This window comes from Oncorhynchus masou, chromosome 6 (assembly GCF_036934945.1).
Source record: "Oncorhynchus masou masou isolate Uvic2021 chromosome 6, UVic_Omas_1.1, whole genome shotgun sequence".
Taxonomy (NCBI): domain Eukaryota; kingdom Metazoa; phylum Chordata; class Actinopteri; order Salmoniformes; family Salmonidae; genus Oncorhynchus; species Oncorhynchus masou.
The window spans coordinates 33,342,109-33,368,570 of record NC_088217.1 but is presented as its reverse complement, the minus strand read 5'-3'; the positions used below and the strand labels follow the sequence as shown (position 1 = coordinate 33,368,570).

The 26,462-nt window shown below is 42.8% G+C and overlaps 3 protein-coding genes and 1 long non-coding RNA gene across 7 annotated transcripts; 2 read left to right on the top strand and 2 right to left on the bottom strand.

The window, feature by feature from the left end:
- The first annotated feature begins 4,337 nt into the window (after positions 1–4,337).
- On the top strand, positions 4,338–10,840 carry LOC135541928 (zinc finger protein Eos-like). Its single transcript, XM_064968435.1, is given in 9 exon segments — positions 4,338–4,618; positions 5,795–5,846; positions 5,976–6,074; positions 6,250–6,513; positions 6,705–6,872; positions 7,025–7,174; positions 7,313–7,444; positions 7,649–8,134; positions 8,137–10,840. Coding segments are annotated over 8 exon segments (1,674 nt in total). The 5' UTR covers positions 4,338–4,618; positions 5,795–5,809; the 3' UTR covers positions 8,475–10,840.
- Positions 10,841–13,193: 2,353 nt separating this feature from the next.
- Positions 13,194–15,050, bottom strand: LOC135541933 (uncharacterized). Its single transcript, XR_010456012.1, has 2 exons — positions 14,962–15,050; positions 13,194–14,745 (listed from the first exon to the last, which is right to left on the bottom strand). It is a non-coding gene; the product is annotated as an uncharacterized LOC135541933 (long non-coding RNA).
- Positions 14,977–22,012, top strand: ccdc65 (coiled-coil domain containing 65). Of its 4 annotated transcripts, none has more exons than XM_064968438.1 (9): positions 14,977–15,076; positions 16,560–16,792; positions 16,925–17,092; positions 17,358–17,527; positions 18,393–18,531; positions 18,946–19,143; positions 20,950–21,168; positions 21,306–21,458; positions 21,544–22,012. In XM_064968438.1, exons 2-9 carry the CDS (start codon positions 16,646–16,648, stop codon positions 21,835–21,837), a joined length of 1,488 nt encoding a protein of 495 aa, XP_064824510.1. In that variant the 5' UTR covers positions 14,977–15,076; positions 16,560–16,645; the 3' UTR covers positions 21,838–22,012. The 4 variants fall into 4 exon arrangements, with proteins under 4 accessions (XP_064824510.1, XP_064824509.1, XP_064824511.1 ...); XM_064968437.1 differs by lacking the exon at positions 14,977–15,076 and adding an exon at positions 15,558–15,646; XM_064968439.1 differs by lacking the exon at positions 14,977–15,076 and adding an exon at positions 15,655–16,316 and having other exon boundaries at positions 16,585–16,792.
- Positions 21,999–25,054, bottom strand: LOC135541930 (peptidyl-prolyl cis-trans isomerase FKBP11-like). Its single transcript, XM_064968440.1, has 6 exons — positions 24,492–25,054; positions 24,228–24,290; positions 23,167–23,257; positions 22,744–22,777; positions 22,435–22,505; positions 21,999–22,265 (listed from the first exon to the last, which is right to left on the bottom strand). Exons 1-6 carry the CDS (start codon positions 24,603–24,605, stop codon positions 22,066–22,068), a joined length of 573 nt encoding a protein of 190 aa, XP_064824512.1. The 5' UTR covers positions 24,606–25,054; the 3' UTR covers positions 21,999–22,065.
- Between the last annotated feature and the right edge of the window lie 1,408 nt (positions 25,055–26,462).

Here is a 26,462-nt window from a genome sequence, read left to right as displayed (position 1 = left end):
GCCTGTTTTCCAGGACACATACAACACCAAGTGTCGCAGGAAGGCCAAGAAGATCATCAAGGACCTCAGCCACCCGAGCCACGGCCTGTTCTCCCCATTTCCATCACTCAGACGCGTGCAGTAAAGGAGTATCATGGCAAAAAATGTTCAGACTGGCCGATAGTGTCTATTCCCAGACCATCAGACTGCTGAATAGCCACTAGGTAGTTAGTTACCTGCTCCCCCTGTCCCCCGGACTGCCTGCCACTCCCCCTATGAATGTTCTTCTGCCCCCTTCTAACAGACACTTACCCTGCCCACCCAACAGATTTTTATTTGTTTTTATCACCTTTATTTAACCAGGTAAGCCAGTTGAGAATAAGTTTTCATTTATAACTGCGACCTGGCCAAGAAAAAGCTAAGCAGTGCGACAAAAACAACAACATAGAGTTACACATTAACAAACGTACAGTCAATAACACAATAGAAAAATCTATGTACAGTGTGTGCAAATGTAGAGGATTAGGGAGTTAAGGCAATAAATATGCCATAGATGCGAAATAATTACAATTTAGCATTAACACTGGAGCGATAGATGTGCCAGTAGAGATACTGGGGTGCAAAAGAGAAATAATATAAATAACAATATGGGGATGATGTAGTTGGGTGTGCTATTTACAGATTGGCTGAGTACAGGTACAGTGATCAGTAAGCTGCTCTGACAGCTGATGCTTAAAGTTAGAGGGGGAGATATAAGTCTCCAGCTTCAGTGATTTTTGCAATTCATTCCAGTCATTTGCAGCAGAGAACTGGAAGGAAAGGCGGCCAGAAGAAGTGTTGGCTTTGGGGATGACTAGTGATATATACCTGCTGGAGCACGTGCTATGGGTGGGTGTTGCTATGGTAACCAGTGAGCTGAGATAAGACGGGGCATTACCTAGCAAAGACTTATAGATGACCTGGAGCCAGTGGGTTTGGCGACGAATATGTAGTGTATCATTGCTACAGTTGTAAAGTGTATATATTCTTATTGTAATTTGTATTTTTTATTATTTTTTATTATTGTCTCACCTCTCTGAGGTCATTAAAGATCCCATGGCACTTATCGTAAGAGTAGGGGTGTTAACCCTGGTGTCCTGGCTAAATTCCCAATCTGTCCCTCAAACCATCACGGTCACCTAATAATCCCCAGTTTACAATTGGCTCATTCATCCCCCTCCTCTCCCCTGTAACTATTCCCCAGGTCGTTGCTGCAAATGAGAACGTGGTCTCAGTCAACTTACCTGGTAAAATAACGGATAAATACAATTTAAAAAAATTCAGACCCTTTACTATGAGACTCGAAATTGAGCTCAGGTGCATCCTGTTTCCATGATCATCCTTGAAATGATTCTACAACTTGATTGTATCACGTTTTAGGGAAGACCCAGATGCAGACAGTGTGAAGTAACAAAAATGTATTACTAGAACAGGGACAGGCAAAACGACGGGTCAAGGGCAGGCAGACGTCAATAATCCAAATCAGAGTCAAAAGGTACAGAATGGCAGGCTGGGTCAGGGGAGACAGAATGGTCAAAACCAGGAAAACTAGTAAACAGGAACTATAGAAAAAGACAGGAGCAAGGGTAAACCCGCTTTTAGGCTTGACGGACAAAACGAACTGGCAACAGACAAACTGAGAACACAGGTACTGTATAAATACACTGGGATAAAGGGGAAGATGGGCGACACCTGGAGGTGGTGGTGACAAGCACAAACACAGGTGAAACAGATCAGGGTGTGACAGATTGGAGTCCACCTGTGGTATATTCAATTGATTGAACAAGATTTGGAAAGGAACACACCTGTCTATAAAAGGTCCCACAGTTGACAGTGCATGTCAGAGAAAAAACCAAGCCACGAGGTTGAAGGAATTGTCCTTAGAGCTCAAGACAGGATTGTGTCGAGGCACAGATCTGGGGAAGGGTACCAAAAAATGTCTGCAGCATCAAAGGTCCCAAAGAACAAAGTGGCCTCCATCATTCTTAAATGGAAGAAGTTTGGAACCATTGAGGCTCTCCCTAGAGTTGGCCGCCCGCCCAAACTGAACAATTGGGGGAGATGACTCTGGCCTTGGTCAGGGAGATGACCAAGAACCTGATGGTTACTCTGACAGAGCTCCAGAGTTCCTCTGTGGAGATGGGAGAACCTTCCAGAAGGACAACCATCTCTGCAGCACTCCACCAATCAGGCCTTTATGGTAGAGTGGCCAGACAGAAGCCACTCCTCAGTAAAAAGCACATATCAGCCTGTTTGGAGTTTGCCAAAAGGCACCTAACGGACTCTCAGACCATGAGAAACAAGATTCTCTGGTCTGATGAAACCAAGATTGAACTCTGTGGCCTGAATGCCAAGCGTTGCGTTTGGAGGAAACCTGGCACCATCCCTATGGTCAAGCATAGTGCCCGCATCATGCTGTGGGAATGTTTTTCAGCGGCAGGTGTAATGGGTGTGAAACGGCTAGCTTAGTTAGCGGTGTGCGCTAAATAGCGTTTCAATCGGTGACGTCACTTGCTCTGTGACCTTGAAGTAGTAGTTCCCCTTGCTCAGCAAGGGCCGCGGCTTTTGTGGAGCGATGGGTAATGACGCTTCGAGGGTGACTGTTGTTGATGTGTGCAGAGGGTCCCTGGTTCGCGCCCGGGTATGGGCGAGGGGACGGTTTAAAGTTATACTGTTACATTGATGCTGTTGACCCGGATCACTGGTTGCTGCGGAAAAGGAGGAATGTCAAAAGGGGGGGTGAGTGTAACAGATGTGAAACGGCTAGCTTAGTTAGCGGTGCGCGCTAAATAGCGTTTCAATTGGTGACGTCACTTGCTCTGAGACCTTGAAGTAGTAGTTCCCCTTGCTCTGCAAGGGCCGTGGCTTTTGTGGAGCGATGGGTAATGACGCTTCGAGGGTGACTGTTGTTGATGTGTGCAGAGGGTCCCTGGTTCGCGCCCGGGTATGGGAGAGGGGACGGTCTAAAATTATACTGTTACACAGGGACTGTGAGACAAGCAAGGGATAGATGAATGGAGCAAAATACAGAGAGATCCTTGAAGAAAAACTGCTACAGAGTGCTCAGAACCTCAGACTGGGGCAAAGGTGTTCACCTTCAGGACAAGTCTTTGAATTGCTTCAGTGGCCCAGCCAGAGCCTGGACTTGAACCCTGAAAATAGCTGTGCAGCAACGCTCCCCATCCAACCTGATGAGTGTTTGAGAGAATCTGCAGAGAAGAATGGGAGAAACTCCCCAAATACAGGTGTGTCAAGCTTGTAGTGTCATATCCAAGAAGACTCGAGGCTGTAATCGCTGCCAAAGGTGCTTCAACAAAGTGCTGAGCAAAGGGTTTGAATACTTATGTAAATGTGATATACATTTGCAAAAATTTCTAAAAATCTATTTTTGCTTGATCATTATGGGGTATTATGTGTAGATTGATGAGGGGGAAAAAAACAATTTAATCCATTTAGAATAAGGCTGTAACGTAAAAAAAAAATGTGGAAAAACACTTTCCGAATGCACTGTATGCGAGAGACTTTATAAAATGTATTTCTCCTTTATTTAACCAGGTAGGCCAGTTGAGAACAAGTTCTCATTTACAACTGCGACCTGGCCAAGATAAAGCAAAGCAGTGCTACACAAACAACACAGTTACACATGGAATACACAAACGTACACAATCAAGAGTCAAGAATCAAGACGCATCAAGAGACACCAGAATGCCACATTTCAACTGATATCATGCAATTAAATCAACGGAAACCTATTCCGATAGTTCTCAGGCTCTACATGGCTTTATTTGGATGTACCATGCAATCACATTTTCTCTTTTGGACACAGAAACACACACACACTGTACAGCAGTAGTGCCACCCTGTGGCAGATAAGTAAACAGCCGATCTAAACTGTTTCGTATACTGTCTTTAACATTACTACCACTGCCAAAGTTCTAGTTTTAGGAATACGAATATGTGATTGAGCTTGTTTTTCACCCAGGTTAGTATAAATGTTTGAAGTCAATCTGCATTATTAGACATGATCAGTGACTGTACCCGACTCTTTCGCAGTCTTATGATTGATATTTTATCATTCAAACGATTTTACTACACTTCTTCTTCCCAACCACTTGATTTTCATAAACCCTCCACTCATCAAAATCTTTAGGGAACAAAAATTATACTGCTAGTGGGCTGCAGCCTAAATGAAGCCATCTTTGATGAATACAAGGGCAGCCTAGTTTACACTGGTGAAAAGGGAATTGCCAAGAGTGTGCAACAAATCATTGCATGAAAGAAATACAGCCTACAGGGGATAAAAAACGATCAAATTTTCCTCTGAATTAAAAAACGGGACTTTGTAAGTCCTAGGTCCTATGTGACATTTAATGTGCAACATGTGGGTCAGTGGGGGAAGATGGCAGTCCTTAGCGGAGCCACAAACTCGATACACCACATTCTGTTGATGAGAATCCATGGGAGTTGGATTAAACCGGTCTGTATCCCGGAAATTGTTTAGGATTTGAGGTAAATGCTGCCGGGAGATGCTGTCGCCGCAAGATAAAACAAGCGGAGAACCAGAAAAATAAAATCACAGAATCAAGGCCTATCGTGACAGGTACAGATTTTCGAAAAAAGATTTGTGTCGATGCTGTTTCTACAGATGTTTGTTTAAATGGTTTTAACTAAGTGTATAGCTGACGATGCCATCAGCCAGATAGGCTAGCCGACTGATTAGCTGTAGCAATAATGAATGTTTCTGGGCAGTGGGTACCATAGCAACCGCTTAAGAAACATTATTAATGTAACTAGCCAACCAGCCAGACAGACATGCTAAAACGTGGAATTGAGAGTAAACACTTGTATATACAATGTTTGCAATCGATATTATTTAGCTAGGCATCATTAAGAGTAATATTTTCTTTTCTTTACTATTTTGTTTTTGTTATATCGAACTGTCACTGTCGGTCTTTCTGACTTCCGTAGCTAGCTAGCCAGCCAATGTTAGGTATCTGAAAGCAATTGGCTAGTTACAGTAGTAACGTTCGTTAACAACTTTATCAGTTGGCAGGCTGGCCTGACAGCTAGCTAGTGGTGGCTGAGCTCAGTTAGCTAGCATGTGCTAACAAACTAGCCAACTAAATGAGCCATCTGACGAACGTCAAATATCATAACTAGCTCGCTAACCCTTTCATCTGTGCTAACACAATATTATTTTTGCTAAGGTAGTACAGGTTACAACCCCCACCAGAGTGAACAAAAACGGGTAACGTTACCCAGAAAGAATAAAGTCTGTTTGGTGGTTATAATAACTTGCATAACCAATGTATCTATAAAAGTAGCTAGCTTTTTAGGCTGTCGCACTGTAAACAAGTAAAGTAGCTAACTAGATGTTTCGATACACATTGACTGAGTGTTAGTGACTTTCTTCCGTACATAAACTTAGCCAAATGTATCTTGGTTTTGCCCAGTTAGTCTTTAATTGTTATGTACATGGCTGGTAGCATATTTGCTTGTATTGCAATCTAGCTCTACCAACCAACTATCCTAAATTCGACAGTATAGGCCTAGTCCATAGTCTTGAAGAAATTGATAGCTAAGTGTTCAACAAAAGGCCATTGTATCTAGCTCCATTTCATGTCCCCTGAAATTGCTGGGCTTGGCTCAATGAGGGCCAGTTGCACTTCAGGAATTTTCATCTACTATGCATTTCCTGGAACTGTGAATGTGTGTACAGAAGAACAACTGTAATAATTTAGAGGCTCTCAGTCTACCTGTTTGTTTTTTCCTTCAGTTAGCTGGTGATAGAATGGATGAAGACTGCAATGGCCATCTCTACATGTCAGGTATGCAGGGCATGGACAGTCCTTTGTATTAGCTGACTTACTGACCTTATGGTTGTGACATTATTGAGATGACTGAATAGAATGTCAGTAGGCCTGTGTGGTGTGTCTGTCTGTGTGTTTGGACTGCAGGCAGTGGAGACTCTTCGAGGGAGTTTTCAGGGGCCGTGGGAGGCCGCACAGTGAGCACCCCCAACAGCCAGCACACTTCCCCCAGCCGTTCTCTTAGTGGTCAGTTCCAGTTAGTAAATTCCTTTGTTGTAGAAGTAGGGAACTTTATTATTCCCAAGGGAGCGTGTGGTAGTTGGTTTTGTGGCTCAGATGTTTTTATTCAACTTTAGCAAGCACAGCTGTGTCTGCTCTCATCATATGTCACTCTCATGGTCTATTCACTGTCTCTCTCCAGCTAACTCCATCAAAGTGGAACTGTACAGTGACGAGGAGGTGGGCCGTGGCACAGGACCAGAGGATGAGAAAGGGGACAAAGTGGAGGAGGGGGATTCTGAGCAGGGAGGAGAGGCAGGAGGCGGCTACAGGGAGCTGGCCAGTCCGGAGCCCATGTCACCAGGAGGTGCCACCCGGCTGCCCAATGGGAAACTCAAGTGTGACGTCTGTGGGATGATCTGCATTGGGCCCAATGTCCTCATGGTGCACAAACGCAGCCACACAGGTGACTGACCAATTAATTGAGTGATTAGTCCTTTATACGATAAGATTAGTTTGCGGAGCAGATCTGCCCCGAAACCAGGTTGACATTGTGATTTGAGCACGTGACTGGGAGTGAAACTGATTTCAAATTACTCAAACTGGTTTGAAATTTGGTTTGTTCGGGGTGTGTAAACGGGTATGTGCCTCCCCCAGGTGAGCGGCCTTTCCAGTGCAATCAGTGTGGGGCCTCCTTTACACAGAAGGGGAACCTGCTGCGTCACATTAAGCTGCACTCAGGGGAGAAGCCCTTTAAATGTCCCTTCTGCAGCTATGCATGCCGCAGACGGGATGCTCTCACCGGCCACGTCCGCACTCACTCGGGTGAGAGGGATACACTTATTGTACACACATTATCGCACACACTTGGGTGAAGAAAATAGGGTCTGAGTTGAGCCTGTCAGTTCCTGTGCAAAGTACACACACACACACATTCTGTATGTACTGTATTTACGGTACGTTGACTTTGTCCCCAGTGTCGTCTCCCACAGTGGGAAAGCCCTATAAGTGTAGTTACTGTGGACGCAGCTACAAGCAGCAGAGCACCCTGGAAGAGCACCGCGAATGCTGCCACAGCTACCTGCAGAGCCTGGAGACACAGAAGCCAGCCAGTGCTCACACTCAAGGTAGTGGCAAACAAACGCACACAGAGCAACCTATAGAGCCTTGATAACTTTGACATTTAAATCACATTCATTCATTCATACATACACAAACACTGCATGTTACTGTTTTTATCTACGGTGTGATCATGTCTTCTATAGTAGAGGAGCTGAGGGACCTGGAGTTCATGCCTGACAACCTGCTGCAACCTTCCTCAGACAAGATTACGTTCATCGATCGGCTTGCCAACAGCATCACCAAACGCAAGAGATTCACACCACAGAAATTTGTAGGTCAGCACATAATTGGAATGTGTAAAGGGGTGGGGTGAGCAAAGGCACCACTCTCACACACACACACAGGTAACACAAAGGGTACAACATCATTGATGAGATCAGGTGTCTGTTTAAGAAAAAAAAAAGGAGACCTACCTTCACCTCACTAGTTTCTCTGAGTTGTGGTACAGTGTGATTCCCTGCCTTCCATCTGCCCTGCAGGACAGAAGCACATGCGCCACAGTCTAGCTGACACGCCTTTCGAGCTCAGCGCCGCCTTTGACAAGGACGAGGAGAAACACCACAGTCTGGACCAGCCACACTACACCGTCCTGGGAGGAGGCTACCTGGGGGTGGCAGGAGCTGGTGGATCTGAAGGCATCCGACCCCTATGGCTGCCACCCCCTCACCCCTCCTGCCTGTCAGAGCTCCGGCCAGTCATCAGCTCAGCTCACACCCCCATGGCGCCGCTGGGGCCGAGGCTGGACTGCATGGGGGCCGGGGCTGGCCTAGGGTCCACAGGAGTGGGGGGCAGGGAGGCTGCAGAGGGTCACGAGGACCTACCTCTTGGCCGCAGCCACGCCCCTTCGCCTAGCAACGTTTGCCACGACTCCACAGACACTGAGAGCATGCCGGATGAAGTGTTAAGCAATGTGGCGCCTGCCCTGCCTCTCCACAACAGCAATCACCACCTCCACTCCAACCACCACCCACCCCTCCGCCCCTACTGCACCACAGGGGTAGGGACAGACACAGCCCAAGCCACGCCAAGGAGAGGGAAGAGGATGGCAACTCTGCCACCCCCCCGGCCCCAGGCTCCCCCACCTCCAGGGAGGCGTTTCGAGTGGTGGACGGAGAGGGGCACGTGTTGCGTTCCTTCCGCTGCGAGCACTGCCGCGTGTTCTTCCTGGACCACGTCATGTTCACCATCCACATGGGCTGCCACGGCTTCCGCCAGCCCTTTGAGTGCAACATCTGTGGCCATCGCAGCCAGGACCGCTACGAGTTCTCCTCGCACATTGTCCGCGGGGAGCACCTGCTAGGCTGAGGGATGGCTGGGCAGGCCTCTGTACTTAGGTTTTGTTTGTTTTTTTACTCTGAGAGAAGGGCCTGCTTGGGTTTGGTCTGCATCACAATAGGGGGTAGGGGTAGTACGAAACTGCTTTTAGTAAATTATTTGTGCAAAGGCGTTGATACTGTTACCACATAAACCTTGACTTCAAATAGGCACATTAGGTCAATTGCACCACTTTTAAAAAAGGAAAGAGAATCCTCACCACTCTGAATGCACTTTTCAAAATGCATGAATTCTTAATGAGAAAATGCACTTTCAAATAGATTTTATTCTGAAGTAAAGGGAGTGAATGCACTTTTTTTTTATCCTCAAAGTGCCTTTCTCTGCTGTGGTCTACCTTTCCTCTCTTATCCTGGTAAAAACTGGGTGCACAAAACAGCGATGCTGCCATCTAGACAATGTGATTTATATGTGACATTTTGAGTTGTTTCGTCGACTGCACTGTAATCAATATTTTAACCAAGATAAAAACAAGAACAGTCAGGCTTCCTTGGAATTTGTCAAAGCTTTATTTGAAAAGCACTTAACGGATCTATTCCATTCCGTAACACACCTAGTCCCTGGGGGTGTGGCAGACAGTGTTGTTTAAGATTGTGTGTAGATGGTATATATTACAGTTGGTCATTTATTTTAATAAGTTGCGGTGCAGACTGGACCCAGGATCCCAAGTTAAATGTTCAGAAGAGATTTGAGGGGTTGGCCTCAATGAGAAGTGCACTTTTGAATTTCAGTTTGTGTATATGTGTATATGTGTGTATGTTTGTTAAGTTAAATGAGAGTTTTAGGCTTTTAGCAGTGTGAATGTCATGGAATGGGGTGCAGTATGTTTGTTTTGTTTCCTTTAATTGCTTTTGTTGCACTGAAATACCTGCCGAGATAATTTATATTTAAAGAAGATTACATTTATGGCCTGCACCTTTCTCTGTGCAGCATGTTGAAAGAAATAAAACGTTTTTAAAACTCATTCCACAAAAGAAGAGAGCCACTGCCACTATTTTGGAGTTGACGTCAACAAAGGGCTGGGATAAGATTTTTGGCCATTTTAGGTCCTTGATATCCCACTGCTTTGTGTACTACAAAACAAACCTAAACATGATTATTATTTACAAGTGAGACTTAAAACAATTGTATATTCATTGTACTGTGCCTTTCATGACGTTGACCTGGGGGACATGTATTAACAGCCTTGTCTTGCCAACATATATCTTTATGGATGAGAAGATGTAGTTATTTTGATGATGCTATGTAGCCTGCCCATGCTGAATTCTAGATTGCCCTTCACCAGTCACTTTGATTTGCACAGTCACTCATTTCTTAAGTAGCCTAATCATGTTGATGTAAATTGTATTACATCGTCCAAAAAGGAAATAAACATGTTTTTAAAAAGCACTCGGGCATATAAAAGGTTTTAAAATATTCAGTTGATAAGTACATGTCCAGAAGATTGTCACCTGCTGCTAAGACATAAATGAGTAGTGTGTGTGGTTGTCCACAGTCCTCTGTGGTTGAGATTGAGTACGTGGTTCTTCCGAAGTGACGTTGAAATGCTTATTCTTGTTCAATGATTTTCCTTTTTTCTCATTGGACTTGTTTTTATAGAGCACTGATGTTGGTAAACATTTTCCTTAGAATCATGACTCATAGATCCCTTTGGACTACCAAGATCTATAGTTTGTATTTTATTTTCCACAACAATGCTTTGCTCAAAGGAACTTGATGAATACGCACTTGTGAATTTAAAAAAGCACTTACATTGAGAGATTAGGAAACTGAGGGTAAGGGGTCAGTTAGGTCCTGATTGGTTTTGGCAGTTGCCTTACTTGTTTACCTAATCTCTTTGTCTTCACAGTGAATGAATTTAGAAGCCCGTGGGGTTTATAGCTCTTGATTAGGGCCCCAGAGTTTTCTATGGCCAAGCAAAACTACTGTCCCTACTTATGACACAGATGAAGTATGACAGACTGGAAAATCTGCCATGGGATTTCTTTATAAAATAAATTAAACTTTACCTCATAATTGCCTCTGGGGGGGATAAAGGTTTGGTGAATGTTTATTTCTTTTGGTGGTTAATTTGACCTTTTATGTTTTGACAGCAACAGCTCTGTATCTTCACTATTTTATACTTTATTACATGTTACCAAAAAAGAAGGAATGTGGCTTTGAAGTGGAGTACAAGAAAATATCAGAAAAGATCTTAAACTATTTAATTACAGGGCGTCGTTGCATTAATGTTAATCTGTACTGCTGTTCTAAATGTAATGCCTTATGAACGGATATGTAATTACTCTTCAAATTAGATAATATTTAGAATGTAAATAAAAAATGGTTTGATTATTGAACTGATGTGGAAGTTGTGCATCGTTTCACACTAATTCGAAGGGCAGGATCTCTCCAGATCTGTTGTTTCTCTTTAAAAATCGGTCTATTGTGCCTTACTCCCTGAGGTTCACTGTTAGAGGATGTTGGCTCAACATAGATTTGAGGACAGAACACTTGGTCCAGGGTCAATCTCAAAAAGAAGTAACAAATGTATGTGACAGATATTAGGGGGGGGGGGGACTTTAATGAGTGTTAATTATAGCTGTTTCACGTCAGTCACCAATCCGACACCTAGCTACATTGACATGACCTTGTCGTTCCACAAATCAGGCTGATGGCACAGCATAAAACTCTAGCTTCTGACTCATCTCACAATAGCTTCAATTTACAAATGTGCCTGTGACTTTACTCATGTGTTATGATGCAAAAACAGTTTTTACTGTAAAAACCAAATGGCATGTACACAATAATGTACATTAACTGCCAAAGATTGAAGTTTGAGATGGCATGATCTATGTATGATATTACGGGTCTTTATAAGAATTAATTCTGCCTGTCCCAGAGTAGATGGCTTGTTCTAACAGAGCTATATTAAAGAGCTTGTCAACTGAAATACTAGCAGAGATGTCTGGGCTTTGGAAAGTGTGAAAATGCCAATTCAGTTAACCTAACCAGACAAGGATAATAGGACAGGATGTCTCATACTTGCCCTGGCAGTGAACAGTGCAGTTTCTCTAACATGAAATCCATTTTGATCAGAAGGTAAGCAAATCCTTGAAAAAAAGTAAAGGAGGTGATCCTGGATTTTATTATTTGGTGTACTACACTGGATTGCCGTTATGCTTTCAAAACCTGGTGCATGTGGTAACAATGTGGTCTGCTAAACCTTAAAAGTTTTCACAAAAATCTAAAGGACAAATGAGTCAAGCTTATTTTGTATTTCCCCTTAAGTCACCCCAGCTTCAGAGAAAAATATTTTGTTACTGATGTGTGCTTGTTTTTGCCCTCGTTTCAATGTTCCTTTCCCTTTCAAGGTTTCTTGATTGCACTGTGTTTGTGTTCCCTTTGACTTGACTATCTGCTCTGTTACCTTTACTCCTGCCCCTGTGAATTGTGTGGATTCGCTTGAACTGCAGAGCCTTTTTTCATGTACCATAATGTAATTAAGTATTTGTGTATCAAGATTAAACTACTGTAAATTTTGTACTGTATTGAAGGAGAGTATTCCAAATAAATACACTTGACTGGCTGATATTTTCTACAATGATAAGACATTCATATTTATAAAGATGTATATAAATGTTTTGCAAGTGAAAAATATATTCAAATCAATCTGTTTTACATGGGCTGTGGAGGAACTCTGGGTGGGCTACCCTGTAGAAAGAGAACACATTCCATCAGAACAGTATTCCACAATCACATCATTCAATAACAGCCAACGTTGGAGGAAAAGCAAGAATGGAAATGTCAGTTTCTGTATTTGACTGAGGATTCTCTCAATCCAAGCAGATATCCCAGACATGTGGATTTGTGCAGGCCACAGGTGTCACACTCATTCCATGGGTTTTCGCTCCTCCCTTGTACTTGATTGATCCATTACGGTCACTGATTATTTAGGAACTCCCCCTCACCTGGTTGTGTAGGTCTTAATTGGACAAATTGAAAGGAAATAAAGAAGACTAGCACATACTCAGCCCTCCATGGAATGAGTTCGACATCCATGATCACCATTTAATGGCCATGGCAGAGCTTGGTGCTTGAGTATTCACAACTGGGCCTGAAGCGGGATGGTGGTGTGCGGTCCTTCCTGGCCTCTGTGGAGTGGTTCCTGACCACCTTACAGTGGATGGCACAGCTCACGCAGTAGTGCAGTTTCACATAGAGCTTGGGCAAAATAGGCTTGCCAGAAGAAAGGATGTTTGAGTATGAAGTGTAATAAACCAAGGATCTGGTGGATCTAATCAAACAAAATACATGCTCCAGTGCCATTCAATGCTAGCATCACATGACTAGTTGCCCTCAGACCATTCAACAATCTACTCACATTCAAACACGCTAGCCTCTGAGATATCTACGGCAGCAGCCTCAACAATGTTCCTGATGACAAACTTTTTTTATGGCCTTGTCCCTGCACATGCCCACAGCCCTTCTTGGCACGACCACAGTTCCGTCTCTTCTTAGTCTATAAACAAAGACATGATGAATATCTTGAAACATCAGCAGAGGCCCACTGTCGAGTTATTCACAAGTGTTCCTCAACTCCAGTCCTTTGTGTAGGTTCATTTCAGCCAATTAGCTACTCCCATTAGCAAGGCTCAATCAATTGATCTAAAAACATCACAAATGCTGCATCAGTAATTACAGTATAATTAATATAGGTAGAATAATTTGTTTATCACAAACATACAGTGCATACAAAGAACCAACCTGCGATATACCGACTCTTGGTCAACCAAAACAAAACCCATGTTTCAAGCAGGCTCAAGTTCAGTTTCCTCAACTTAAGCCTTATTCAACATACAAAAAGAACATGTTTATAATTGTTGCCTAAGAGTTTCCTATCAGTGGTCTTTGCTAGAATATGCAAGAAATTAGCTAACCAACCATACCGTACCGGCAAATTAGCAATCTAGTTAGCTAGCTGGTCCACAGTTATACAATATTCAATTAAAAGGCCTAACTTACTGCATCAACAGTCACAGTACTGTAGAAATTATTTTTATGGCTTTGTTTTTTATTAATATTAATGAGTATGTAAAACAAATAATTCAGTTGAGTTGTTATATAATGAATTGAAATGTATTTAACGTAACGTTAGACAACTTTAATTCATAATGGGAAATCGACCCCGTGAATTGCATTTGACTGATCAGTTGATTCAACATCTTCATGAATGATATCACCACACAGGTTACACAGGGCAGAACAGATTCAAAGTATTTTGTCCATTTTCGATGAGAGGTCGATTGGCACTGACTGTGAGATGATTCTAAACCGTTTGAGCCTTTGAATTACGCGTTCCACATGAACCCTCACGTTGGCTATCAATCTTGTACATGTGGTGTCCTCCACTGACAGCTGTGCGCCTCTTTTTGTGAAGGCTGGAATTGTTCATTTAACCTTCCTCTCATACACCAGTTCATGGATTGTGAAGCCCAGGTCAGCCATGACCTCATCATCTGGACAGAGGTTCTCCAAGAACCTAGAATCCAACGTTATATATTTGTTGCTACATCTACCTCCATATGCTGAAGAAATTAACATCACCAGACGGACCACAAGGTACTTGATAGTGTTCTGGGTGTAGTAATGGTTGAATGACTCCCCCCTTGAATCCAGATTCTTGCATTCTGTAAAGCAATTTCTGAGCAGTCGATAATCCAGGTTGGTCCTTGGTAGTAGTCCTTAAAACATTGTGGCATTGTAGCACGGATGATCTCCCTTGGCAACCATGGAATGTACTCCCTCAGACTCTCTTCCATCATGTCAACCCAAAAACTAATCACTCAACTGACAATACCCTGGAAAACACCAAACCTTTCTGCTAGGTACTGCTGCAGCAAGTTGAGCTTCATCAGTGTCATCAGAAGTTGGTCTGTCAGGTCTAATTGAAAGCTGCCTTTGTAGAAGGGTAGAAGATGTTCTACCAGGAGGGTAGAAAGGGCGGCAAGAGACAAGCCTGTATGCAGTCAACAGAGTGCTTCATTCCTCAGCAGGCTTTTGTAGAGCAGTGCTGCTGGGCACTGTATCCCTGCCTCACAGATAGTGAGCTTTACATGATCACCTGAGCTGTAGTTGTGATCACTTAGAGATGGGTCTTCCCATTGGGTTTGGGCATCCTTCTCTGAAGGTAAATCCATTCTTTCTATTCGTGTTGGCCAATCCCCATTTTCAATTTGGTGAAAACTTGAACCTGTTGTGTCATCTGTTAAGAAATCAGTATGGCTTGTTAAACAAGTCAATGGACAATCTATAACAAAACACCATACTGCATGGATGCTCCTAATAATATGTAATAATCATAATAATTAAGTATATATATTTTTTTTTTATTGAGTTGTAGAGGAAATAAATTGTGCTATTATGAGACTGCTTAGCTACAAGAGCATGCAAACTGCTCAAGCGTTTGGATTAACGTTACCTCTCACTGATGACTGCCTGACCAACACCCGACGCGTCTTCACGAGTGGAGTATCGTAGCCAAGCCATTTTTCTGGGTGTGGATGCTCCACTGTAAACTTAGTGTCAAAGAATTGGTAGGAGCATAAAGGGACGTTTTGGTGATTTCTTTAGATTAAACGCTTTGAGCCAGAGCCGCAAAGACTGTGTCTTTAGGAGGTGGATGCAGGTCATATGGGACTCCGGTTGGTGTTCAAAACATTGCTGTTGTAAAAACTGCCTCCTTCATCAAATTGTGACAGCCTCGTACTGAACATATAATGATTGTCAGGGTGATTGATTTTAAGATTTTGTGCGGTTCTGTCAGTGTAAAACTTTCAAGCTCTCAAAGGAAAGTACCACTTTTGCATGCGCTAGCGTCACGCGAATGTTGCCGGAAATAGAAACACTATTGCAACGAACTCGCTGTGACGTTCCAGAATAAGGCGACTGCGTTCCATTTTTTCTGCATCAGAATATAAACGAACTGGACCGGAAGCATGGGTGCCGACCGTACATTTCACAACAATGAGAGTTTTTAGAAAACTAATTCGTTTTCAAAATCATGGCCAATTCAGCTAAGCACTCACCACCACAGGACCTGAGGGATGAGTGCCGACCGAATTATATCTCTCTATCAACCCTGGATGTTGTGAATGACACAGAAAGTACTCATGTATTTGTTTTTAATATATAGTTTGCATAATTATGCTATTATCAAATAAATCAAATGTTTACTTATTTTAGTTCTACAAAATAACAACACTTTTTCTGCGGAAGGATATGTATGTGACATATTTGATAGTAATAGACGTCATTTCCCATTATGCATTTCCATTAATCCGCAATTTACAAGCATTTGTTTGTACAATCGAAGTTTCTCTGTTGATCTTACAAATTGACTGGCGCTTCCAATATTTTCCTTTCAATGCTAATTGTAAATTATTTCAATTTGCTAGAGAGTAAAAGCATGCGTCTACGTTTTCCTGTCTGTCCTGGACAGCGAGAAATGTCACATTTGCCATTATGTTACGCAAATTACGCTTGCTTTATTTGCATAATGTATCGTTTCTGCAACTGGGTATTGATAAACCTACTTTGCACATTATCACAAGTTACTAAATTAATTAATTTTATGATATTGTTCATTCATTGATAATGATTGCTTTGTCGATGCATAGCATTTTTCCTAGCACTTTATTTTTGGCACATTGGCGGCGCGGTATTTGCAGTCTGGTGCGCCCCCTGTGTGGGTTTCTCTCCTAGAATGTTGCTAGGAGACCAAACACAAACTCATTTTGTGGAGATCCCGCTATCGTATCTCTAGAATTCACACAGGTAAGACATCGCATCATGTTAGTTGTCGCAAATACAATTACGGGTTGTTTGTAAAACTGCATGGACATGGCAGGCTCTGGACAAGACCATATGACAGTAGCTAGGCATTGATCATGAGTTTTCTTTACTATGCGTTTGCTTGGTTATTGGACAATGACAACCAACTTGATGTTAATTAAATGTTTAGGCTGTTTTGTGTGGGTTCCTCGTTTTTTTTAAAGTATGTCTGTCTTACCTCTTAAGTCTTGGCTTCCCATTCTGAATGAAGAGAGCGAAGTGGGCCGAGTGACACCAAAACAGCACCCCAGGAGGAGCTTGAGAGAGGAACCATGCCAAAGAAGGGTGCAAAAAAGGGGGGAGCAGGGAAGCAGGCAGGGATGACGGAGGAAGAGAGACTCTTGTACATGCAGCAGAGGGCCCAGGCAGAGGACGAGATGGCCAAAAGGAAGGAAGACATGCTAACTCAATTTCTCAAGGTACGTTCAAGAATGTAATCCAATGAAAAGTCACACAGCCTGATGCAACTTGTTAAGCCTATTCTATTCTCAAAATGTCCTTGCATGACCTCTAAGTACTGTCCCCATCATCTCTACCCGTAATGCAACCAGGATAAGCTGCAGAAGGAGGAGCGCAACAGTGCAGTGAACCTGCACAAGTTGACGCAGCAGTGGCGAGCAGTTCTCCGCCAGACACGGGCAGCTGAACTGCGCAGTGACATTGCTGTGCTCAGCCAGACCTTTGAGAGGGTGCTGGACCGGAAGGACAGTGTCATCAAGGTTAGGTATTTATTTATTTATTTCCACAAGCAGAGACTTCTGTGAGAGACTTCTTCTTGGTGTGTGTGAGAGACTCAGAAGGCTGCTGAGGGGAGGACGGCTCATAATAATGGCTGGAATGGAGTGGTTACAAACACATCGAAACCATGTGCTTGATGTCTTCGAAACCATTCCATGAATTCTGTTCCAGCCATTACGTCCTCCCAAATTTAGGTATCACCGGTCGCCTGTGGTGTGACAGTCTATATCTCTCTCTCTGCTGTAGTGTTTGGTGTGTGACCTGAGTGAGGCAGAGCAGCAGTCAGCCCAGGCCCTGCGCTCTCACCTGGAGTGTGTGGACTGCCTGCTGGCCCTGCAGAAGGGTAGGCTGGCATCCCTGGAGCAGCAGTGGAACAGTGGCCTGGAGGGACTGAGCTACGAATTCAATTCTGAGAGGTGTGTGTAAAACTATCTCACACACACCATGACAGATAGACCTATCCGTCCAGTTCTCTAATAGACAGCCAGAGACACTATACACAGTTCTGCACAACAATTAATATTTGTATTTTTTATTAGCTTTATTTAACCAAGCAAGTCAGTTAAGAACAAATTCTTATTTTCAATGACGGCCTAGGAACAGTGGGTTAACTGCCTGTTCAGGGGCAGAACGACAGATTTGTACCTTGTCAGCTCGGGGGTTTGAACTTGCAACCTTCCGGTTACTAGTCCAACGCTCTAACCACTAATAACTGAATTATGCTGCACTAAACTATTTAGATGAAAAGCTTTTCTAACCTTGATGCAAGTTTGATATTTACTAGATATGTTCTGTGTTGTATGTGAATTGACAGCTGCGTGTGTGTCACAGGCGACCTGTGGCACCTTAATTGGGGAGGACGGGCTCATAGTAATGGATGTAACGGAGTAAATGGAATGGTGTTGAACACATCATTTCCATGTGTTTGATACCATTCAGTCCATTCCAGCCATTACACACCATTCCAGCCATTGTTATGAGCAGTCCTCCCCTCAGCAGCCTCATGTTGTGTGTGTGTGAGAGCGTGTGTATCTTAAATAATCACACCCCCCCCCCCCAAAAAAAAAACTAAACAACTTTACCTTTTGTGAACTAACACTCACACTTGACTTTTTCCTACTAGTACTGACTTTGTTGATAGCTTTTTTATTGTGGAAAATTGTACTTACTTTGACTAAGATATGTGATTGTCTCACCTAGCTGTCTTAAGATGAATGCAACTATATAAATCGCTCTGGATAAGGGTGTCTGCTGAATTACTTAAATGTGTGTGTTTCCCAGGGAGCAAATCCTGTCCCAGCACCAGCAGGAGTGTGCTTACCTGGAGGATGTGACCTTTGCCATGGAGCAGTTCTACATGGAGGTAGACGGGGAGGCTCGCCAGGACTACCAGAGCACCAGAGACGACATCAAGAACAGGGTAGGGGTCTGGCTTAGACAACCAGCATCAGTTGTTTTTCCCTCTGGTGGGCCTCTTTCATTTCCCCTCCCTCCATTTGCAGATCCTCACAATTGGTCTAGGATCATTTCTCCTCTTTAGAATGCTAGCAGATACCCATAGACTTCCAGCCATTGGGCTAACGCTAGTTAGCATTGTCTTACAAAACTACCTCTAACTTCCTTCATACTGGACAGACATAAAAATGGTATCCACAAGTTCATCATTTGGGGAAGTAGATAAAGGGCCTCATTGCCAAAATCCCGAAGTATCCCTTTAACCTTAATCGTTATGAACAGAACAAAACAAGCCTTGAACCAGCTGTTAGTGGATGTTGTGTGAGCTGGCTTACATTTCCTGTCTGTGATCTGTGATCTCCTTTCCCTCTCCCATTAGAACATAGAGGAGAAACATGCGTTGAGGATCCAGTTAGAGGGGACGGTGGAGGGCCTGTGGCGTCAGTTCCAACAGGCCCTACGCAGCTACAATGAGGCTACAGAGGACCGTCACATCGCCTTTGAGTCGTTGAGGACCCGCGACCAGCGCAGTGCCCAGGAGATCGATACGCAGATGAGGAGGCTGCAGAAGATGCAGGTCAGTGTAGGGCTACTGAGACTACTTTTCCAATGGGGGCCAATTCAGACATAGGAAATCTATGCCCTTTTAACATGTTTTGATTGAAACACTTCTCAGTATTTGGTATTCAGACTGAACGTATGCAGGTGTGCAACAAACTCTTTGGGTGTGCCTCCAATCTCCGCACTGAATACATTTAATTAAACTGCTGAAAACCCTCCCACTTGTTGGCCAACAGATTTTATCATGGAGTTTGCATTTAATTGGGTTTTCAGTACATTTATCAAAAGCCATCCCGTTAAATACAGTGTCCCTTTTAATTATAATTTTCTCAAGACTCACTAGAATATATCAAGAGAACGGGTTCTGAGTATTAGAGATCAATGAAGAAGGCCATCAAAATATGTTAATCATATTAGTCTCTGTTTAGTAGATTTAAAAATGTTGATTATTTAGGATTAGGAAAGTATTTATGAATCTACATAATACATTTTTTTTAAATGGTTTGGAGTGCCTTTATGCACAATGTATATTGATTAATAAAAAATACATAGGTTTGGTTCATCCTGAAAGTTGCCATATTCAGTTGTTCAATCCATGAAATATTGGAAGGGGAGAAAAGTGTAGTCATATAAATCTACCTTAATCCTCACGGATGATGGAACTGTGATGTCAACAGTCCAGTTGTTGTGAACCGTGCGCCAAGCTCCAGGTTTAAACTGCCACATTTGGTCTGCCTTCCATTATTATTCAAATAGGCTACATGTCCCAAAATATTGGACAACTTGTAAATAAAAACTATTTACTACTGCTAGCGACCCTCCGCAACAACCACATGGACAGGACAGCGTTTAGAGGAAACAAATAAAGGTCTGCAAAATCAAACAATGGAATGAAGGGAATTAACCCTAAGTTGTCAGTTAAATATGTGTGGTTATTACTTATGGTCGCTACCAATAGAAAATTGTAGGAAACAGGAAAAGTTGGGGAATATGATTAAAACATTCTAGAGGTAAAGGTACAATTTGGCATGACTGTCATTCTGCTCGGCTATGCATTTCCAAGATTTATCCTTAAAAGTTAAGGCCATACGATTTAAATTATGCATAGCGGCACAACATTTCATACTGTGGGAAAGGAGCATAAATACCTGTCATGTTGATAAGCTTTTCAGTTTGCAGCCATATTACTAATTTCTAATTTGTCTCCAGCGATCATAAATTAAAATAAACCAAAACCAATTGTTATTTATATTTACAATCCCCTTATCCAAACGGATTACTCATTTACCTAGCTCTTTATTAATTTATAAATTAGTGCGTGGAGAATGGCGTTATTACTATCGGGTAAAAATAAAGTTTTTTTTTTTTTTACTTGGAACCGACGGGTTGCTTGACCTTATTCATGGTTTCCTCGCGAGTAAAGGTGGTGAAATTATGAGGGAATTAAGTCAAGGTCAGAATAGATGAATCTGTAGACAGAACTCCATTTCTGTGATCACCTCCCCAAACTAATATCTGGCTGTCACATGCGTTTCCCTATACTTAAGATCAAGGTCAGAATACGCAGAGAAAAATGCATAAAAAGGGAATTAAGTTCCATTTACAGGCACGTAACTCGGGTCTGAATTCCTCCTATGTAGAATACAGGGTCAAGAGGACTACTCTGAGCAACAGTCTACCATATGAAGAGAGAATGCTTATATTGCTCATCTGTTATATGTGATTGTATTATTAACTTTATTTGAATACAGTATTCATGCATGCCCTCTGTATGTCAGCATGAGTGCTCGTTTCCCACTGTATTGGTGTCTCTCCCCTCCAGGACTCCATATCTGCTCTGCGCTCTAGGCTGAACTCCAGCCAGAAGGAGAGTGAGGGGGCAGCACGGGGCCTGAGGGCGGCCAGGGAGGAGGTGACCCTGCAGGCTCGCCAGCTCAAGGCCCAGCTGAGCCGTGCCCGCGCAGCCGAGAGGAACCAGCTCACCAACCTCACCGTGCACAGCAACGCCGCTGCCAAGAACCTACAGGGCATCATCACTAAGGTGCTAACGTTAATGCATGTAGACACACAGTATGTACATTTAGCAACCAAACATACACAGCACACTTATGCATGTGTACTGACTCACATTCACTTCCTATGAATTCTCACACCCTGTCCTGTGATGTTGTGGATCAGGGGGAGAGGCTGCTGCGTCTGGCTGAGATGTGTCGTAAACTGGAGACAGAACATGAGAAAGTCCTGCCCTTCTACACCTCATCTCTCACTGCTGAGGAAGAGAGCCAGGAGAGAGCTAATGCGATGGAGACTCCATCTGAGGAGCTGGCAAAGGTATTGGTAGTACTGTATTATACACACACTGATCTGATCTGTGACCCCCCCCCCCAACTTCTCATTTGTAACCCGGTTTGCTCAGGCCATGCTGGACTACCTGGTTCTGGAGCGGTTCTGGCAGCGTTATAACAAGGTTCTGCTGGAGCGGCTGTGTTTGGAACGGGAGAGAGGAGCACTGACCCAGGAGAACCAGCAACTGCGGATCTTACTGCGCCAGTACCTGGATGGCATCTCCGTTAGTGACGAGATCCTCCGCCATCGCAACCCCCTGCTGATGGTGTCACGGCCCACCCTCGGCGTTCAACCCACTGCTGATGCCCAACGCAAGCGCCACACTGTCATTGAGGCAGCACATGTTGTGCAGCGCACGCTGTAGACTCAATAACAGGCTCACATCACACACCATCACTTCTAGATTAACTTTAAACTGCCAGAATGCACTCCTTCTGACAGAACTCAATTCCTTATTCTATTTGTGTGTTACTTCTTTCTACCAGGTGTCTTACAATATCCATAAAATAAAAGAGGACTATTCCATCCGATAATAACAACGTTCCCTTGTTGTTTTTACATTTTATTATTTAAATAGTTCTGTGAGTTTCCTTTATTTATTCTTTCTCTTCTTGGCCTTCTTGCCTGGCCGCTGGGCATTGGCCTTGTTATAGAGATAGAGGCCCACCATGCCCAGCAAAGTGGGAACCAGGCCCAGACACACTAGAGGGAAGACATCGTTCACCATCTTCTGCCATGGGGTTACTTGGATCAGTGACATCACCTCCACTTCAAACTCTAGGGCAGCATCAGCTAACAGGACAGATGGAAGAAGAGTGAGAGGATCAACTACTGAGTTGTGTGTGTGTTGCTGTGCTCAACCAGACATTTGAAAAGGTGCTGGACAAGCTAGACAGTTATCAAGGTGAGACATTTATTGCTGTATTTATTATTGTGTGTGTATGCAGATGTGTTTAAGTACCTGGGATGGTGGGAGGGTATCCTCGCTTTCCATAGGCAAGGTGTGGTGGAATAGTGGTCTTGATTTTTTGTCTAGAGCACCATAAGACAGAACAAGGTTATTCTCAAAGATTTATGTTATCCACTATTTGTGACACTTTACCAAAGTAATTTGAGACAGGATCTTTGATTTGCTTCACATAGTGGTAATATCGACATTTGAAACATTGTCCTTGCTTAGCCAAGTCATATTGAATTCCTAGTGGAAGTGGTTCTAAATTAATGTAGTCCACTTCAAAATGTTGTATTGGCAGACCAAGACTTTACTTACCCTTCACAAACTCCTACCAAGCTCTGTTCCAGACCTGTTGGAGATACAGTATCCCAGTGAATGATGCAATAACAAACACTGCACTGCAAGTGTGAGCTATATTTGAAGGTATATTTAAACAATAAGGCACGAAGGGGTGTGGTATATGGCCAATATACCACTAAGGACTGGATACAGCCCACATACCACAAACCCCCCCCAGGTGCATTATTGTTATTATGAACTGGTTACCAACCTAATTAGAACAGTAAAAATACATGTTGTCATATCTGTGGTATAAGGTCTGATATACCACAGCTGTCATGCAATCAGCACTCAGGGCTAGAACCACCCAGTTTAGAATACTGTTAACTTAAGCTAGTGTTTCTGTTTTGTGTGATCAATATATTGTCAAACTGTCTTTTTGAATGGTTGTGATTTTACCAGGGATAACGGTCCTCTTTCCCAGCACAACAACAAGGGGGTCCCGGGACAGTGATGAGTCAATCACCTTGCCATCTGCCAGCAGTTTACCCTGTTCAGAGCATTGGAACAATATGGTAGGTGCATGTTAAGAGATTTTGCACCTAAACTGTGATTCTAATCTAAATAGAAGGTTAAGATGCACATCCCGTTAAAGTCACAGTAAATTGTGAAACACTTGACATACTGTTTAACGTTCTTTACAGGAGTGGCTGCACTGGGCACACTGGTTGAATCAATGACCTCGTCTGTCAATGAAGTCACATGGGACCATTCTAGCCAATGATGGCCGACACGCCGGGCGAACACCAGCACAACGGTTTTCACTAGTTAATAGACAGTCAAAAATGGCTTTATCGTAAAAATTAAAACAAAATGTGCTTTTTGGTTTTAATGTAAGGTTGGAAGTGTGGTTAAGATAAGAAAATGCCACCTACTACTGAAGACAGATTTTAGGCCCATTTATGCATCATCCTTTCTGGTTTGGTCATGTTCTCCTGCTCAGACATGACAGACCTTACAACGTCTGGTTAGGTATTTTACTTATCAAAACCACATGTTATAGAAATCTGGTAATGAGCAGGAGTGCTTACGTGTTGCAGCTCCCCCATCACACTACCTACCGAGTAGAATGTTTGGCACGCGGAAAACGTGTCCATTGCACATGGGGGTAAAACACGCAATTTACTTGCCATCCTAGATATGATTACAAACTAAGTGTAATGCAAAACTGAAAGTTGCTTTTATTTGACAATATTTGATTGGCACACGAATTTCCCCGTCTTTAGTGAAAAATGAACTTGCTGCTTCACACCGTGCCACATAGGCAACATCGTATCGAGTCAAATGTATCGAGGTGCTATGAATCAGCACCACTTCAACTGCAGAGAACACTTTTGACCAGATTTCATAAAAATCGGCATTTGTCTCAAGCATGTAGGCTTATGTCAAACAGGGCGGTGCCTCGCCTACCTTTGAAATTGAAATGTTAGTAAGGCTATTAATTTACACTTTTTTCTTACCGTATAGTGGATTTGTAGCGTGTCTCCCATTTCTGACATTATAGAGCAAGTTTCGGGTTTCACCTTAAGGGGGAGAAGAAGAAAAAAGTAATTTGCATTCCAAATAAATAAAATAGTTTTATTACATAAATAAGCGATACATTATCAATGGTAACAATAACAAGCTGATAGGCCTACATGGTTTCAATTTGGTCTGAATGTTGCAATGCATTGTATTCGGCACGTGCAAGATTCGCTGCTTTGGAGAAAATGGACAGAACTCACCAAGGTTTCCACCAATAACTCTTCCACAACATTTTGCTCGGCTTCAGCATCCTGTGCTGCAACATAAACGAAAGCTGCAAGCATGACTAGGATGACCCCAATCTTGGCTTTCATTGTAAATCCGACCTTTTGGAAAACTATCCAACTAACTTCAGTAGAGCATGCAAGCGCCGACGATTGACTATCGAAGGTAAAGCAGGCTAGACGCCGGTTAAGGCTGATGTGTTGTTATATTAGGCTATGGCGATAACAGGGCAGCCGAACCGCGGACGTTGTCCTAAAACACCTGGGTCGCCGAAGTGCCCGCCTTAAACATTCCGCCAGCAACCCAGAAGTCCCTTGCTGATGGGTAACGGTGCAGTTACATTCTTCGTGTCGGTTGAGGGCAGTTGTGAGTCTGATTAAAGCCCCAGCAGTTAGGATATGTCCTTTCAACTGGCCGAGGACCAGGCTACTTTCATCGCGATCTGAAACCTCAGATTAAGGGGGTTCCCATGGTTGCTGCCCGTTGTGCTGTATCTGATTAGCGCTATAGCTTGTTTGTTTACTTTCCATACCTCACATGGCAGTCACCACCGTCTGGTACTAACATGTGTGCTAGCTGGACTCAATGATCTATACATAAACCCTAGATTGTTGATGTTATGGTTGACCATTGAGGCTTTGAAGCCATCGGTCCGCCATATTGGCACTCCCCAGTGCAACCTGGTCTCAGAGCAAAGCATATTATATTCCACTAAAATCCAGCACCTCCATTTAGTGTGATATGTTACATTACATTGACCAACCAATGTTGTAGTGGTCGTACAATATCATATGAATTGCAAGATGTATAGTATACTACGTCTTGATAATTTAGTATGACATATTTTGTTTGACTGCTTTAGTATGATATGCTATGTTCGACTGCTTTAGTATGATACACTACATTAGGTTAGGCATTAAGGTTAGGGCTAGCGGTTAGGTTAAAGGGTTAGCTACCATGTTAAGTAGTTGCAATGTAGCTAAAAAGTAGTAAGTAATTGGAAAGTTGCTAATTAGCTAAAATGCTATAGTTGTCTATGATGAGATTCGAACACGCAACCTTTGGGATGCTATATTTTTGCATTATACATCCAATCACGCTTCTTTCATTTTTGTCTTAAGTAATCTAACGTCAGACCAAACATAACATATCATACTAATTTCAGTGTCCTGGATTTACATAGACCAATGTAATGTAACGTAACATAAAGTAACAATTCATACTAAATGGAGTGGCACAGATTTTAAGAAAATATAAGCAGCCCTCCATAGGAATTAATGGAATTCTACAGTATTTCAATTAAATGTTTCAAGAACAAAAGTACATGTATTAAAGCATTTTTGTTGTTGTATTTAGTAACATTAGAAATCTCAAAAAAATTATAGCTTAAGAATTTTTTTAAATTTGTTTATCTCACGATAATATAATAAAAAAATATTCATTAAGGTTTCTGTAATATAACACATATAGACACTAATAAATGCATTTCTATAGCTTCCAAAATATTTTTTACAAGATGGAGGCACGTTGCTTTCAACACAGCACCACATATTAGTCATCCAGTGTATTTATGAATCATTAGCTAAAATGTAGCTCTTTAAAAGCATTTGGGCATTGGCAGGAACCCCACTATATATACTTCTGTTGGTCCATTTCTAAAATAGGACTCCCATACGTACACAGTCTGGAGGCGGGGGCGCTCCAGTACAGTAGGTGGCAGTAATGCACCATAAAGTTGGATGGAAACCACCAATAAACCCCACAGAAGAAAGGACAGAGGCGAGCCCAGTGTTGCCAACTTAGCAATTGTTTTGTTGTTGCTATATTTAGCGAGCATTCATACCCCTCTAGCAACACATGTTTGTTTTTTAAAATCGACTATCGACAAATCTAGCGACTTTATCTGGTGTTTTTGGAGACTGACGTGAAAGCACGTATCGTTTTTC